Source organism: Corvus moneduloides, chromosome Z, assembly GCF_009650955.1.
Source record: "Corvus moneduloides isolate bCorMon1 chromosome Z, bCorMon1.pri, whole genome shotgun sequence".
Lineage (NCBI taxonomy): Eukaryota > Metazoa > Chordata > Aves > Passeriformes > Corvidae > Corvus > Corvus moneduloides.
In genome coordinates, this window is record NC_045511.1 from 52,338,976 (window position 1) to 52,353,356 (window position 14,381).

At 40.1% G+C, this 14,381-nt stretch overlaps 1 protein-coding gene across 2 annotated transcripts in view; it reads right to left on the reverse strand.

Moving 5' to 3' along the window:
- CEMIP2 (cell migration inducing hyaluronidase 2) overlaps positions 1-14,381 on the reverse strand; it is a 51,188-nt gene that overhangs the window by 26,391 nt on the left and 10,416 nt on the right. For both annotated transcript variants that reach the window (XM_032095716.1, XM_032095715.1), the window contains exons 2-6: positions 11,455-11,791; positions 6,913-7,053; positions 5,816-6,377; positions 2,484-2,653; positions 1,028-1,216 (exon numbers count right to left, since the gene is read on the reverse strand). In XM_032095716.1, coding sequence (XP_031951607.1) covers positions 1,028-1,216; positions 2,484-2,653; positions 5,816-6,377; positions 6,913-7,053; positions 11,455-11,779 — 1,387 coding nt within the window. In that variant the 5' untranslated portion in view covers positions 11,780-11,791. The remainder of the gene's footprint in view (positions 1-1,027; positions 1,217-2,483; positions 2,654-5,815; positions 6,378-6,912; positions 7,054-11,454; positions 11,792-14,381) is intronic.

Sequence of the window (14,381 nt, forward strand, 5' to 3'; positions counted from 1 at the left end):
GTGGGCAGGGAAGTCTGAGGGCATTGACAGAAAACTTCCGAGAATGAAGAAGGAGAAGAGCAGTTTAAAGAAGAGGAAGTTGCACTGTGAAGAAATTAACGGGGCAAAACCGGATTGAGAAGAACACCCATGAGCTGCTGCAAACTAACACTGTGAAACAACACGCATTAGTTTGTGCTACGCACTGATGCTGCAGCCCACCAGGAGTGAGAGGTAAAGCTCCAGACCAGAAGCTGGAGGACGCCAAGGAGGAGGGCGGCAGCATGGAGCAGGTGTGGAGCAGCAGAAGGAAAACAGAGACGCCAGCACAGCTGGCAAGCCAGTCCCCTGGGAGACTCTTGCGATGCCAAGCAGAATGACTCAGATAATAAAAAGGAAATGGTCAACAACACGCATGACCATTTAGTTGTGCATCACACCCAAAGGAAAAAACAGATTGCAAGTACTCGGGGATATCCTGTGAGAGCAGCATCTTGGAAGGACCACTTACTTTATAACCATTTTGTTGGGGAGGTGGTAGAAAGGAGACTGAGGAAAAGGAGAAAAAAAGAAACAAGATACACGTTCACAGACTGCAATTTTCTTTTTTTCTTCCTGCTTTTACTTCTACTTTTTTAACAACAACAGAAAAAATTATAATGATAACAGTTCAAAAGATGAGAATGACACTAAAGGCAAAGGAAACAGTAATGACCAAAACAGCTATTCAAGTATGTATAAAGAGAACTTGGGAAAAGACAGAAAGGAGCCAGGGAAGGAAAACAAGCCTAACCCTATTGGAAAAAAAAAATAAGGCATTCAATGAGCCTGGGAAAAAATGAGAAAGAAAAGTTAGCATGGTGAGCTGTGAGGCAGACCTGACACACAGAGCCACTTCATAGCAAAGAGAATTACACATCCGTGTATATGGCAACAAAGCCATACAGCAACTGGAGAAAGGCTGCTCTTTACTGCTTCCACTGCAAGGGCCTGTCCAGCAGCAAATACATATTTCACACCGATCTTCATGCAGTGACTGCTCTCATACCTTTGACTTTAACCTGATGCTTGTTACACTCTGGGCAGGGAAGGAGGGTGAATTCCTCTGTCTGATACATCGAATAGTCTGTGCTCGCAACCACAATCCTGTCTCCAGGCTCCCAACTACTAACATCATCCAGAAGGTTCAGTACTACTCCACCCACCGCTTCCACCTGGAAGCCTGATATTGGGACACCTAATTAAAAAAAAGAAAAGGAAACAAATATAAGATTATATTCACCTTCATATGAAACCATTCTCAAGGTGATACTAATAAAATATGTATGAGATTTTGCAGGCCACAAAACCCTCTAAAGTACAACTCTGACCTCAAACATGCCAGTGTGAGATGCCTTTACAGCCTGTTTACCTATTGGATCTCAGATGAAACAAAGGGAAAAGACAGAACTAATGGTGACAGGAAAAACCTATGTTTGGGGGTTTTTTGGTCTTTTTTTCCCCAAAAAACCCTAGTATCATATGGCACTAATTTGTAGGTCCAGCTACCTCTGCTTGTTTCAAGTGACATTTTTTTGCCATTTGAAACTGTACAGATGTAAACAAGGACCTGGAAAACAAAGTAGAGGACTTTCTTTTTTAAGCACAACTAATAGAACAGTTTGGCAGACTAAATTACACACACATGGAATTTCATTAGCTTATGATGAATGTGCCCAAGTTCAGCTGCTTTTGCCAACTCTTGAACCTAATTCTACAGCACCAGTAAGTAAAAGATGTATTTTGATAGATTATTTCTTTTTTAAATGTAAGTCCATATATTTTCATGGGGCTGTAATGAACAGTAAAGGGGTAGTATGAAATAGCTCAACTACTTAACAAACAAATTCATGAGTACCATAAAAAAATTGAGGAAATCACAGTAGCATTCAGTAACTCTAAAAACATACAGAGATGATTACCCATAAAAACTCAGATCAAAGACAGCTTAAATTTAAAAAGAAGAATAAAGGATAAAAGCAAGCAAGTGGCAAGTCTTCTAGCTTTTTATACCACAGATTCAACTTTGTATCTGAACAGCTGTCTGAAGTTCAGGACTCTAAGAGCAATAGAAAATTGTAACAAGAATAAAACATTTCTTCTGGCTTCCATTAAGTTTTTTCTTTTTTAGTACTATAATCAACATCTAAGAAGCTTAGATTTAAAACATCCATGACTGCCAAATTACTAAAATAAAAGTTTCAGAACTTACAAGACTCCTACCTTTATCTAAATATACTAAAATTTAAGACTCAATACTATGCTGCTCACATACTGTATACAAACAGTGAGAAAATAGGTAGTACTGAAGAACTGTGTCCTCCTATTTCATCCATAGCAAGAAAATGCAACTTACAGCAGTACTCAAAAATTTAAATTGCAACCAGCAGTTCTAGTGAAAAAAAAAAGCACATAAAGTATTTTTTTTTCCCCCAACTGTAGGATTTCACAAAACACTTTCCTACCATCATTCCATTCGCTGTAAGCTTTCACAACAAACTTCTGACCATCCACTGTGAAAAACTCTTTCTGAGCAAGAGCTTTCCCACCAGTGCTGTGATTTTCATAGTTTCTCACTGATTCATTACAGGAAGAATTTCCACCACCTATGACACCAACTAAAGCCCAGGCTTGCCTGTGAAAATCAAAAGTAAATGTTTAAATAGAATGGCCCTTAAAAAATTCTTTACAAAACTGGGAAAAGACAAGGAGCATAGAAGACATAAAAACCCCTTTTGCTTGCTCTTCCAAACTAATTTTAAAATGCAACTTCAAAATGTAGAGGAAAATGGGCAAACTTAACTGCAGAGAAAAATAGTTTAAAATGATTTGGTGTCCTATACACAAATTGGCAAATACTAGAGCTCTTACTGGAGAAGACTTTCATACACATTTTTAGTAAAACATTCAACAAGATACACATTTTTCCAAAAGCAAATCGCTAGAGCTGAGTGACAAAAGCCACACAGGATCCTACTCCCAAACAGCTTTAGCAGGGCACAGGCAGAGCAGGAGTCAGTGCCAACGCTCCTGCCATAGACCCTTGCCATCAGCCAGCAACACCCCAAAGGAGCAGTCAGGACTCCAGTGGACCACATTTTCATCAGGCCAAGAGGGATGGACACAGCCACAACAGCCACCGGTGTTTGCCCCAGTGCTGGACAGGCAATAGCTTTTGCACCTTTCAGGATGCTCACATCCAGAAAAGGAAATGCATGCTGTTACATAACCTTTGTACAAGATATCACTGATGTGTGAGTGTTTAGAAATTAAAAGCAAACCACACACCACAGCAAGCTGCCACTAAGTTCAAAAAAACAACTTTATTTTGCTGTCCTTTACTGCTCTGTCATGCCATAACCATGTGTGCAAAGGAAGACGTCGAGATCATCTATTAAAAAGCCAGACAATTTTGCATCATTAAAGTTGAATCATTCACTCCAAGTGAAAACAGTGTCAGCTAGCCGGACTGCAGTCTGTTGCTAATGGTTGATTCAAAGGCAGATATTAAAACCACCTTCAATCCAGCTGCCTTTATTTTAACCCTTCTTGATGTTTTTGTTGATTGGGACAAAAAGGCCAAATTTAGAGTTAACATGTTCACAGGAGTAGTAGATAACTGAGCCAGTTTTTCAGCAGCAGCAGCAAACACGCTGAACATCTCACATAGTGACATTTAAAATAAAATTATTTTGATGCATGTTTTGCATTCCATGTGTTGCAGAAGAGGGAGAAGGGGAGAGGGCTGTAATGGAGTACTCACTTCCATGCTGCCTTTCACTAGCTTTAGAGGTTTAAGAAAATGACCCTGCTTTTCCTGAGTGAGCCATCAGGGAGAGCTTCTCACCTATCTTCCACTGCAGAACAAAATAATTTTATGTGCTTACAGAGCATCTACTGACTAAGGAAAGCAGACAAGAATCAGTTCAGCAGAGAAGGAAAAAAGGCTGCTTCTTCCCAGTTACAGGTTGAAGAAGCTCCTCATTTCAGACAAACTGGTGCAGAGGCCACGGGCAGAAACCTACACCTCTGAGGACAGGTTGGGCTGGCTGCACCACACCCTGAACAATCTGAAGCCACACAGGCTTTGCTGCTTTCAGAAAGTGGTATGCTACTATAGGACATCCAGGTCTTGGCACTTTTGGCGAAACTGCTTCAGAAGCAAGAGCATTACATCCCACACCCCTGTGCTTACACAGCCAGTGATACAAATGTACTCCTGACAGGAACTGGGGTCAGAACATGCCATCCTGACTGACACCCAGCCCGCTTCTGCCAAAGCACAGGGAGGAAACTAACTGGAATCCAGATGTCAGGGGGCAGTGAGGGATAAGAATGGAATGGAAAAACTAAGTGACCAATTTCCTGGAAAACACTGGACAATACAAAGAGGTTATACAACACCATCTCAATAGAAGACGAAGAACAGACTGACAGGCAGCTAGGAGACTGGGTATACTTTTCACTTGTATTGCCAACACAGGAATCACAGAATCATTTAGGCTGGTAAATACCTCTAAGACCATCAAGTCTAACTTTGACCAATGGCCACCTCGTCACCTACACCACAGCACTAAGTGCCACATCCAGTTGTTTCCTGAACACCCCCAGGGATGATGACTCCACCATCTCCCTGGACAATCTGTTCAAATGCTTAACAACTCCTTCCATTAAGAAATTCCTCTGATGTCCAACTGTAAACCTCCCCTGACACAGCTTGAGGTTGCATCCTCTTGTTCTGTCACTGGTTGCTTAGGAGAAGAGGCCAACTCCTACCTGTCTTGTAGAGAGTAATAAGGTTCCTCTGAACCTCCTTTACTCCAGGCTAAACGCTCTCAGCTCCCTCAGCAGCTCCTCAAGACTTACGTTCCAGACCCTCCCTCAGCTCTGTTGCCCTTCTCTCAACTCAAGCCAGCACATCAATCTCTTTATTGTAGTAAAGGGCCCAGAACTGGACACAGGACTCAAGGTGTGGCCTCATCAGTGCCCAGTACAGAACTCTCCCTGTCCTGCTGGCCACACTATTGCTGATACAAGCCAGGATGCCATTGCCCTTCTTGGCTCCCAGGGCACACTGCTTTGTGTTGCCCAGAGCAGTGTGGACAACCTTCTGCAGCACAAAGCCAAGCTCAGAACACACACTGCAAAAAGCCTTCGCAACAATTAAATGAAGAGCACAACTCTCCTGCTGTAATAATTCCTGTTTTATCTCTTCTACTGACTCACCATCCAAATCCTGACCAACTGAAAAGAATGGCCAAAAGATATAGAAACACCTTGTAACTGCATTTCAATTACAAAACAGTTTTACAGGTCAGTTCCTTTGAAAACTCAATGGAGAGGTAAGGTACTTTTATTTCAACAGTGCAGGAGTATGAATAAGATGTTCGATACCTGGGATTAGCAACCCTTAGAAACAATGTTTTGGGTTGGAAGGGACCTTAGAGATCATTTAGTTCCACTCCTTGCTCCTCCAAAGTCATACAAATTAAAAGCTTCACCTAGCAACTGTTATCTATCCATGTCTTAGAACAAGAAAAAAAAAAATCCTTGCTGCTCCCAGTTTTAATTTCTATAACGAACAGTGAAAGCAAGCAATTACAAGTAAGTAATGAAGTCTGTCACACAGATACCAGTCTCTGCACTGTACTGCTAACTGAATACTGTTACTGCAACACTGTGTACAACAACAAGAATTCTCTGAATACTTTATGAACTGTCAAAGTTCATAAAATCCCCCACAGGAGAATCTGCATGTCATCTTCACTCAGAACAAGAGAGAAAATAAATTACTTACCTGTAACTTAATCCTCTGACAAACTTACTTCCCAGAAGATTTTGAATAGTCACTCTGGTTTCCTCCAGAAGATTTTTAGCAGCTGAATCTCCTACAGCAATAGCAATAATGCGACCAGGATGTCCATTTCTCAGTAAATTCTGGAGTTTTAAGCTTTCTTCAGCAAATTCATGAGTATCAAATTTCAGCACTTCCAAAACCTCTGCTGTATCCTGATCGATCACTCTAACATTTAGTCCTCGGGAAAAATTCTTTTTAAATGTATAATGACCATAGGCCAGCCCTGAGAAATATACAGTCTTTGACAGAAGAGTCCACGATACCTTCTGGTGCCCATGCAACTCCAGCGTTCCTTCAGGGCCCACGCCAATAAATTTTTGGCCAAATTCTGGCACATCAGCACCCTCGTTTGACTTCCCATACAAAATAATAGTTGCTTTGGATTTGTAGCGGCATTTCTCTGCTCCAACATGAAGCATTCCACCATCCTTTATCAGGATAAATCGAGTTCTCAAGGTAATATTTTTAGAACCTTCTTTATCGTCACCAAAAACAAGTAAACCTAAAGGAAAGGAAATATTTCTGTACATCAAAGCAAAATTCAGAAAGACTCAAATAACCAAGTTCTGCAGTAACAACAACAGAAAAATTACAGATTTATTTTTCACACCCATGAATTAAGTTGTTATGTTCTTACATGTATTTAGGAGTATTTGGGAAAGTAACTGCTACCAACTGTGATTTATCTTTCTAAGAATTTGCTGGTTTATTCCTGGTTTTTTTCTGCCCTTTTGATAGGATTACTAATATACAACAGTTACCATTGGAGGACAAACAGATTTAGTACCAGAAAGGCTACTAAACAACCTTGTTTTACTATATTGCACAGAAAACTACACCAATGCTGCACTGAAAAGATACTAGAGTGGTTATTCATCTTTTGAATTATATACCTGACCTGGCAGCAGGATGAAAAGTAAAAAACATGGGAACTGGTCAATAAGCTGCAAGATAAAGTTTCAACATATTTTTATGTAATCACAGAAGCGAAAAATATGCAAACACTGAAGCAAGAGGTTCATCTTGCTATTTCATACCTCCATCCTGTATAACTACAGAGTGTACTGTAGCATCTGAGTTCAGACGAAACAAATCCCCTTTTCTGATAACAACTCGTTTTTCAGGATCTTTTCCAGGGCTCCAGTTTTTAAGGCGAGGGTTCTGATCAGGACAGTTCTCTGCAACACAGTGTGAAATTCAACTTTTAAAAAACAAGCATCATCATATCAGTCAAGGCAGCATTAGGATGAACACAAGTAAGAAAGAGTCAGTCACCCACAAAGGACTCCCACCTCCTTCTGTGGTTTCAGTACTACAGTCATTGTATTTGAATAGCCAAAAAGACACCTGAAAAATAGCTAAAGTCTCAGGGGTAGGAAGGTATTCCTTTATCGAATTAAACTACTGTTGACCACACATTGTTGACCATAGATACTTTTGAACCCCAACTGATTTTCTTCTTATTTGCTGGATCACCTGTAGTAGATGAGCAGAGATAAGTGGAATGCAGTCAGACACAGAGCAACCATGCTGAGCACTGGAAGTCTTACACTACTAACTAGGATAACTAACATGGTTGTAAAGCATCTAAGAATCTCACCTCCTCAAGGTCTCAACCGTGTCAGAAAGGCTAATCCCTTCTTACTTTTAAGCATCCAAATCAATATTTAAGGGGAAGTTTGCAGGAGGGACAAGACACCCTTAATATACTTAGTATAAAACCTAACTACCTAGAGCAGTTTCCCAGGAGATAGAACACTTGGGTCTAAACTTAAACATTTGTATCCCTCAGGAAGTCAGCTTAAATACCAGGCTACAAACTACACAAGAGCAGAGACACAGGCAATCCTTGCTGGAAACCCTGGCACTACACAGGCAGTAACACCGAGCTACAAGGCCAGAGAAGGAGAGGCAGCAGCAAGAAGTGTCAGGCTTGCGTGATTTCAGACAAAGTTACAGCAATGTAGTATTTATACCACACACCTCTAGCTAATTAAGCATCTGAGTAATGTGGAAGCATAGACATACTGTAAAAACTGGAAGCCATATTCCTTGGATTATCTTACCAAAATTAAAAATAAATACTAAAAAATTAAAATATTAAAGATATTTTTCTTATGCAAAAGACAATCAAAAAGATGCCAAAATAAACATGTTAGGAGGCCAACTGAGGGTAACAGCCAAAATAACCTATTCACATCCTATCTTCTGGAGAAATATACCCACACTTCTGAAATGCTCCTTCAATGCAAAAAGCTGTCAGAAATAGTCCATTCTTGCAGCATCTAAAGAAATTAATATCCACAAGTTTAATACAAGCCAGCCTTAGTTTTGCTAACAGAAATATTTTTCCTTTGCTATTAACTCTCCACATTTCAAATCCCTCCCAACTCAGGAAACCCACATAAACCAAGATTTGACTACCATTGGGGAAAAATTAGCAAACTGCAGAAAGGGCAAAAGGCATACAAGTAGTATTATAAAAATAAAAACAAAATAAAATCTTTTGGGAGAATCCTATGAAGACATTTTTTAGAAAATGTAATTCAACACAAGGGAAAGCCAAAAAGCAAGGAGAACTGCAACCAGCAAGACTGCTGAGCACACACCAGATAAAGGCAAGTCTACTGCCTGATTCATGCAGAGTCCCTAATCCCTTTTCCCCAGACACCACACACACAAGCACTGTGAAGAAACAGTTATTTCCTGGCTGGTAGCAAAGGGCAGTGTGAGGAAACCATGAGTCAGCAACCTGATGACTTCTGCTTAGTGTGATTCACAGAAGAGCAGATCTAGTGACCATGTATTTTTCTGTTGAATCAGAAAGAAGAGGTATAGAACAGTAACTAAAAAAATTATAGTTTACAAATCTATCGTACATTACAATCCAGCAAGAAAGCCATCAGAATCAGAAACAGGCACTCCTGTAATGCAAACATGCTTTTGGGGCACAGTGGGTCAACTTTTTGGCAAGCAGATCATATGTATTTAGCAAAAGTATTTTGAAATTCTCCCTTAGCAATTGTGGTGGGTTTCATGAAAACATAAAATATTTAGAACTTCACCATATGTTATCTCCAAAATTACTGAGTAGATTTTATAGATGATAGTTATTGCCTTTAAAGTTAAATAAAAACAGAAGCACAGACCAGAAACTGTTAGGTAGTGATGACCTTGCCAAATTTAGCCACTCATGTTGAAAATTTTTCAAGTCAAGCCTCTGCTTCAAAACATTTCTGTAAAAATGGAACCTGAAGCATTCCTTAAGGTTTAGTTGCTTTTATTAGAGTTGGGGGGAAAAGTAAAATTTCTACAAATGGTGGAGGAAAAAGTACACCATTCACGAGAAAATGTCCTGACAAAAAAAACCCCAATGCTAGAACTTTTCATGGAGTAAGCAAATGAAATTTGACAGGAGAAAAAGACAGGCAGGAAACAGTTCTTGAGCTATAACTAAACAGTTCCTTTCTACCTGTTTAGACACCACATCTGTAGCTTTTAAGGCCTCTGGAAAAAAGTAATCAGTGCTATATTCTGCTCAGCAGAAGTTTATCAGACTTCTGCAGCTAAATTTTCTGAGGATTCTGTTTACCCTGGCCAAGTCCAGCTGAGAGCTTCAAGAGTGAAGAACTCTTCCCTGGAAGTCTCCCCAGCTTGCCATTCTGACCTTGCATCAGAAGCCTGGGGAAATGGGGAAGGAAACTGCATTTCCATTGCTCTCCCTGATCTCCAGTGTTCAGGACTCCTTAGATCAGTCAGGAGTAAATGCCAGGAATACAGAAGCAAGGAGGAAAAAGAAACCAGCTGACAAGCAGGAACAGAAACGCTGACAAGCAGCATCCTCCCTTCAGGGAAAGTATGGTGGAGGTTTAGGATTTACGTGCATTACTACCAAGTGTCACATTCCCTCCACTGCCTTTTAAACAGCCATTACAAGTTCTGACAATACGGATTTCCAATTAGCCCTGAAGAAACGCACATCTAACAGGAACTGGTGTCATTCGCTGCAGTACCACATGTGCTTGGGTCAGAGGTAAACACATTAACATTTCAACCTGCTGGGGAACTTTTGGGGAGCTTCTGCAACAACCATACTGCAAGACTGAAACATCAGCCAGACTTTCCCTGGTGCCTGTAGCAGTTTCTCTTGTGTCAGGGTTTCACAATATCATAGAATAAATAAGGCTGGAAGGGACCACAGTGGGTCATTTGGTCCAGCCTCCCTGCTTAAGCAGGGTCATCCCAGAGCACATTGCACAGAATTGTGTCCAGACAGTTCTGGAGTATCTCCAGTGAGGGAGACTCCACAGCCTCTCTGGGCAATCTGCGCCAGTGCACAGTCACTCATACAGTGAAGTTCTTCCTCATATTATGGTGGAACTTCTTATTAACTCTTGTCCTACTGTACAGTACCACTGAGAAGAGCCCGGCTCCACCCTAAAGTATTTCAGAGAGTCATTTGGGTAAGTCACCCTTCGGTCTCCTCTGGAATTTGTCTGTAACCAAAGTACTTACTGCATATGTACCCATTAACAGCAATCTAGATCATAACAGGAATAACCTTCCATTTACTAGTCCCTAAGGTTTTATTGATTTCCTTCATAATTATTAGGAAAACTCAGTCTTCATCCAAGGAGGTATATCAGCAAGCCACCACCAAGAGCACTTCAGCTGGAAGCATTTTGTTCTGTATCTGAAGTCTTCAGCTGCTTATCTGATTTGTTCAGCCTGTATTGCACTGACTTTGGAAACAGCATCTTTTTAATTACTATGTCAAAAGCCACTGAGAAGTCTCTTATTACAACAGCCAACAGTTTCAATTCGAAATCCTGTTTAGCTTTTAGAAACCTGACTACTGCCTTAAAAAATCTAAACAAACTCACCAAAACAACCCATACTGCAAACTGTACTACCAAGATTTAGCAACTGCACCTCATAGCATCTTCTAGGAGTAACTGGCTAGAGGGACGTACACTTTGTGATCACATCACCTGTTGATGCTTTACAACCACTGACACATTTCAGAGATTCTCCAAATTCCGCAGAAGCTGCCCTGTTTTCTAAAATGAGCTGAAAACAAAAAATCAGGGCTCATAGATCAAAAAAGGTCCCTGCCCAATTTGCATATAAACAAAACAAACACATACTATTAGCATACGTTCTCAGAGATTTTTTTAAGTGATTTTACTTTAACATTTTTTTACTATCTTCCTTAGTTACTGCTTAAACAGATAGGATTTAGTGTGGTCTACAATTTGTGAACCTATGAGACAGCTTCTGCAGACAAAAATAATTATAAAGCATTCATGCCTCTTTCCCCCCTCACCAGTAATCTTTATTTACTGCTATGCCTTTCTATTTCATGTAAGCAAATCAAACCACGCATAATAAAAACAACACAGATAACAAAAATGGGAGCTGATCTTTGCCCCCAAACTCTGCCTCCTTCGATGTTAAAATCACAGTAAGTGTCCTATTTTTGCACTTAACTTTCAACATTAATCCTGATGCTGAATTACTGAATTATGCTCACAGGTAGCATAACTTCTAGGGATTATTTTCTTTGCAAAAGAACTTACCATCTGGAGCATATTTTGAAGCTATTCCCAAAAAAATCCCCAGTGCAACAAAAAGTGAAAGGCTAGAAATGGCAGAGCAAATGAGAGTATTTTTATGCCTGTTGGCTTCTGCCTGTCGGCGGTGCTGCTCCACTGGTAGGGACGGGAGTCTTGTCTGGGCTTCTTGTCTCGCCGAGGTAAATTCTGCTGCAGCATGGCTCTGCGAAGGCGGCGGGGGACGGAGAGGGGCAATTCTCCCTGGGACATATCCCGAAGACCTGTGACTGCTCCCATTCTGAGGACGGAGGAATGCAGGGGAGGTCCCCCTGGTATCAGTGCCTTGCATGTTATAAAGTCACTGGAACATGCACACACACACACAGAGGGAAAAAATAAAGAGACAGGCTTTCAGAACACACATCAAAATGCATAAAACAAAAAAAAGAACAACAAAAGGCAATTTTAAGCCACATATGTCAAGAACAGCCACTGAAGCTGGGACTATTTACAAAGTATCAGTCACCTGTTACTGGTCACTTGCCATGGAACAACTGCATCGAACAATAGCATACGTCTTTAACAAAAATTCAAAAGCATGTGGTGTGGGAACCCAGTACAGCACACACCACTTCTTCATAGTTCCAGTGGGTATTTTTCACAGACTATTTTCACAGCTAACTTGTAGTATGAGATTAAGAAATCAGCTGAACAATGACAAAGCTAGCAACTCCTGCTTCCCCACAATTATGCGAAGAATGTCTAAATGTACTTTTTCTGTACACAGAAGCTGAACAAACTCACCACTTTCCCTTGTGGAAAAGAAGCTGAAAAAGACAAGCCTGCCTTCTACAATGGAAGCCCTAAAAGCTATTTAAATTTTATATACAAAATACCAAATACTATTTTATTTCTAGTCATGCTGATGCAACTTTGTGAACCCTTTTAATAAGCTGAGGTGCATAGAGCCGTCAAACTCTTAATTTACTCACAGTACGATTCAATTGCTAGTAAAGGTGCATCAGGAACGGTTCTGTAAGAAAGTCACCTACATCTTGTTCAGCAAACCTTGTAATTTTTCTCACTGCTGAGATGCCTGGCTTTGGACATGAAGTCTGGAAGCAACATGACTGCTTCAGATCTTTGTACCTACCACGCAGAAGTGAGTGCTGCTTTTATTTCAGTTACTAGTACTGTTTCCATCTTCTGAAGTACATCAAGAGGAAAGCGTACCAGTGCCATCACTGCCTCGCCCATCCTCAGCAGCAGTTCTAACTCACCACACTTGTGTAGTTTAAGAGACAAACCTGCATTTGACTGTTTTCTCTGGTTTTCCAGTCAACAGTGTTGTACAGAGTATTCACAAAGCTGGTATAATTTTTCTTCCTCATAATGATTAACATTTCTTATAGATGGAATTTTTGGATAAAGATGCTCAAGTTTCAGTTAACTGAAACCTAACTTTTGAAACCAAACCCTGAAGGGGATTTAGGCACAAGTCGTGTATTAAACAGCAAAGTTTAGGAAAAATAAAAACTACTGATAATGGGGGAGTATAAAGATCCTCTTTCTGTTCCATTAACAAAGGGAAGTCTGAGCCATACTCTGAAGTGTCAGGCACGCTGATGAAGGAGGAATGTGAGAACTGTAATCTTATTCTGAGAAGTAGCAAAGGAACCTTTTGTCCCACATGCCGCAAAATCTGATATGTCACTGTTTCAAGGAAAAAGAGCTGTTACTACTGAACAGGCTAGATTACCCTTTCATGGGAGACAGTGCACCCCCAGACGTATGCACAATGACAATGAAGGCACTGAAACATTAACTGGAGTAGCTATCTCAGAATGCAAAAATTATTCCGAGTCCTTCAGAAGTGCTTCTTGCACCTGCTCATTATAACAAATTAATTTTCTTGTTGTTCTTTGACAAACTATTTCCCAAACCTGATCCTCTGCTCTCAAACTTAACTGCCCAATGCGTCGTGTGTACTGTGGAACAGTTTGCTTTAACCTCATGTGCTTTTACACTCAACTTGTCATCTCTCAGCAGTGAAAGTAATTTCTGTGTTTTAGATGTATTAAAAGCTGACTAGAGATGGAGCTTTTCAGCTAATTCAAAGACAGTACTTATGTCTCGCTAAACAAATGCTGGACTAGCTTCTTAATTAAACATTTTAAGAAATCTGATCCAGCATTGAGGGGTTTTTTTATGGTTTGAAACCCTAACACCTTAAACTTGGTTAAGTTTTCAGCTATGACATTTATCTGTGACACTGAGGAAATTACTACAGAGTTCATTATAGTGTAATACTAACAGTTAAAAAGTTTGTTAATTACTCAGCTGTATCAACTAAATTCAGATTGGCTATGCAAGACTTGAAATAGTTTTACAAAATAATTTTACCATAATTTTGCCCACCAAAGCCTCTTAAAGTACTGCCAGACCTCTAAAGAAATAATAAAAAACAAACAAACAAAAAAACATTCATTACAGCAGCCATTGGAAACAATTGTGTCGTATTTCAAGCGTATTTTTTGTTGTACAAAGCATTGCGCTTCGTTTGCAAACCTCATTTTGGCAACTGTAAAAGGTTTTCAACTATCCTGCTCAAGTGAAAACACAGGTCACCCCAAGGACAGGTGGGAAAGAGACAGCAGAATTGCTGTCTTAGCCATTATAAAATAAAAATAATGAAACTAAGACATAAGGAGATACTTAGCATATTCTAAAGACTCACCATACAGTTTTCCATTACAACAGGAGGAACCATTGCAATACTCCCTTCCCTCTTCATGTGTTATTTGAAAGTCTCTTGCTGAAAAAGGATCTCTTATATCCTGTCGAGCAGCTACTGGTTTTTTTAAAAGACAGACTGATAATCTGATTCAAATTATTGGCTTCTTTATTTCCACTCTGAGGAAGCCTTCAGAGAGCACCACATAAATGCATGT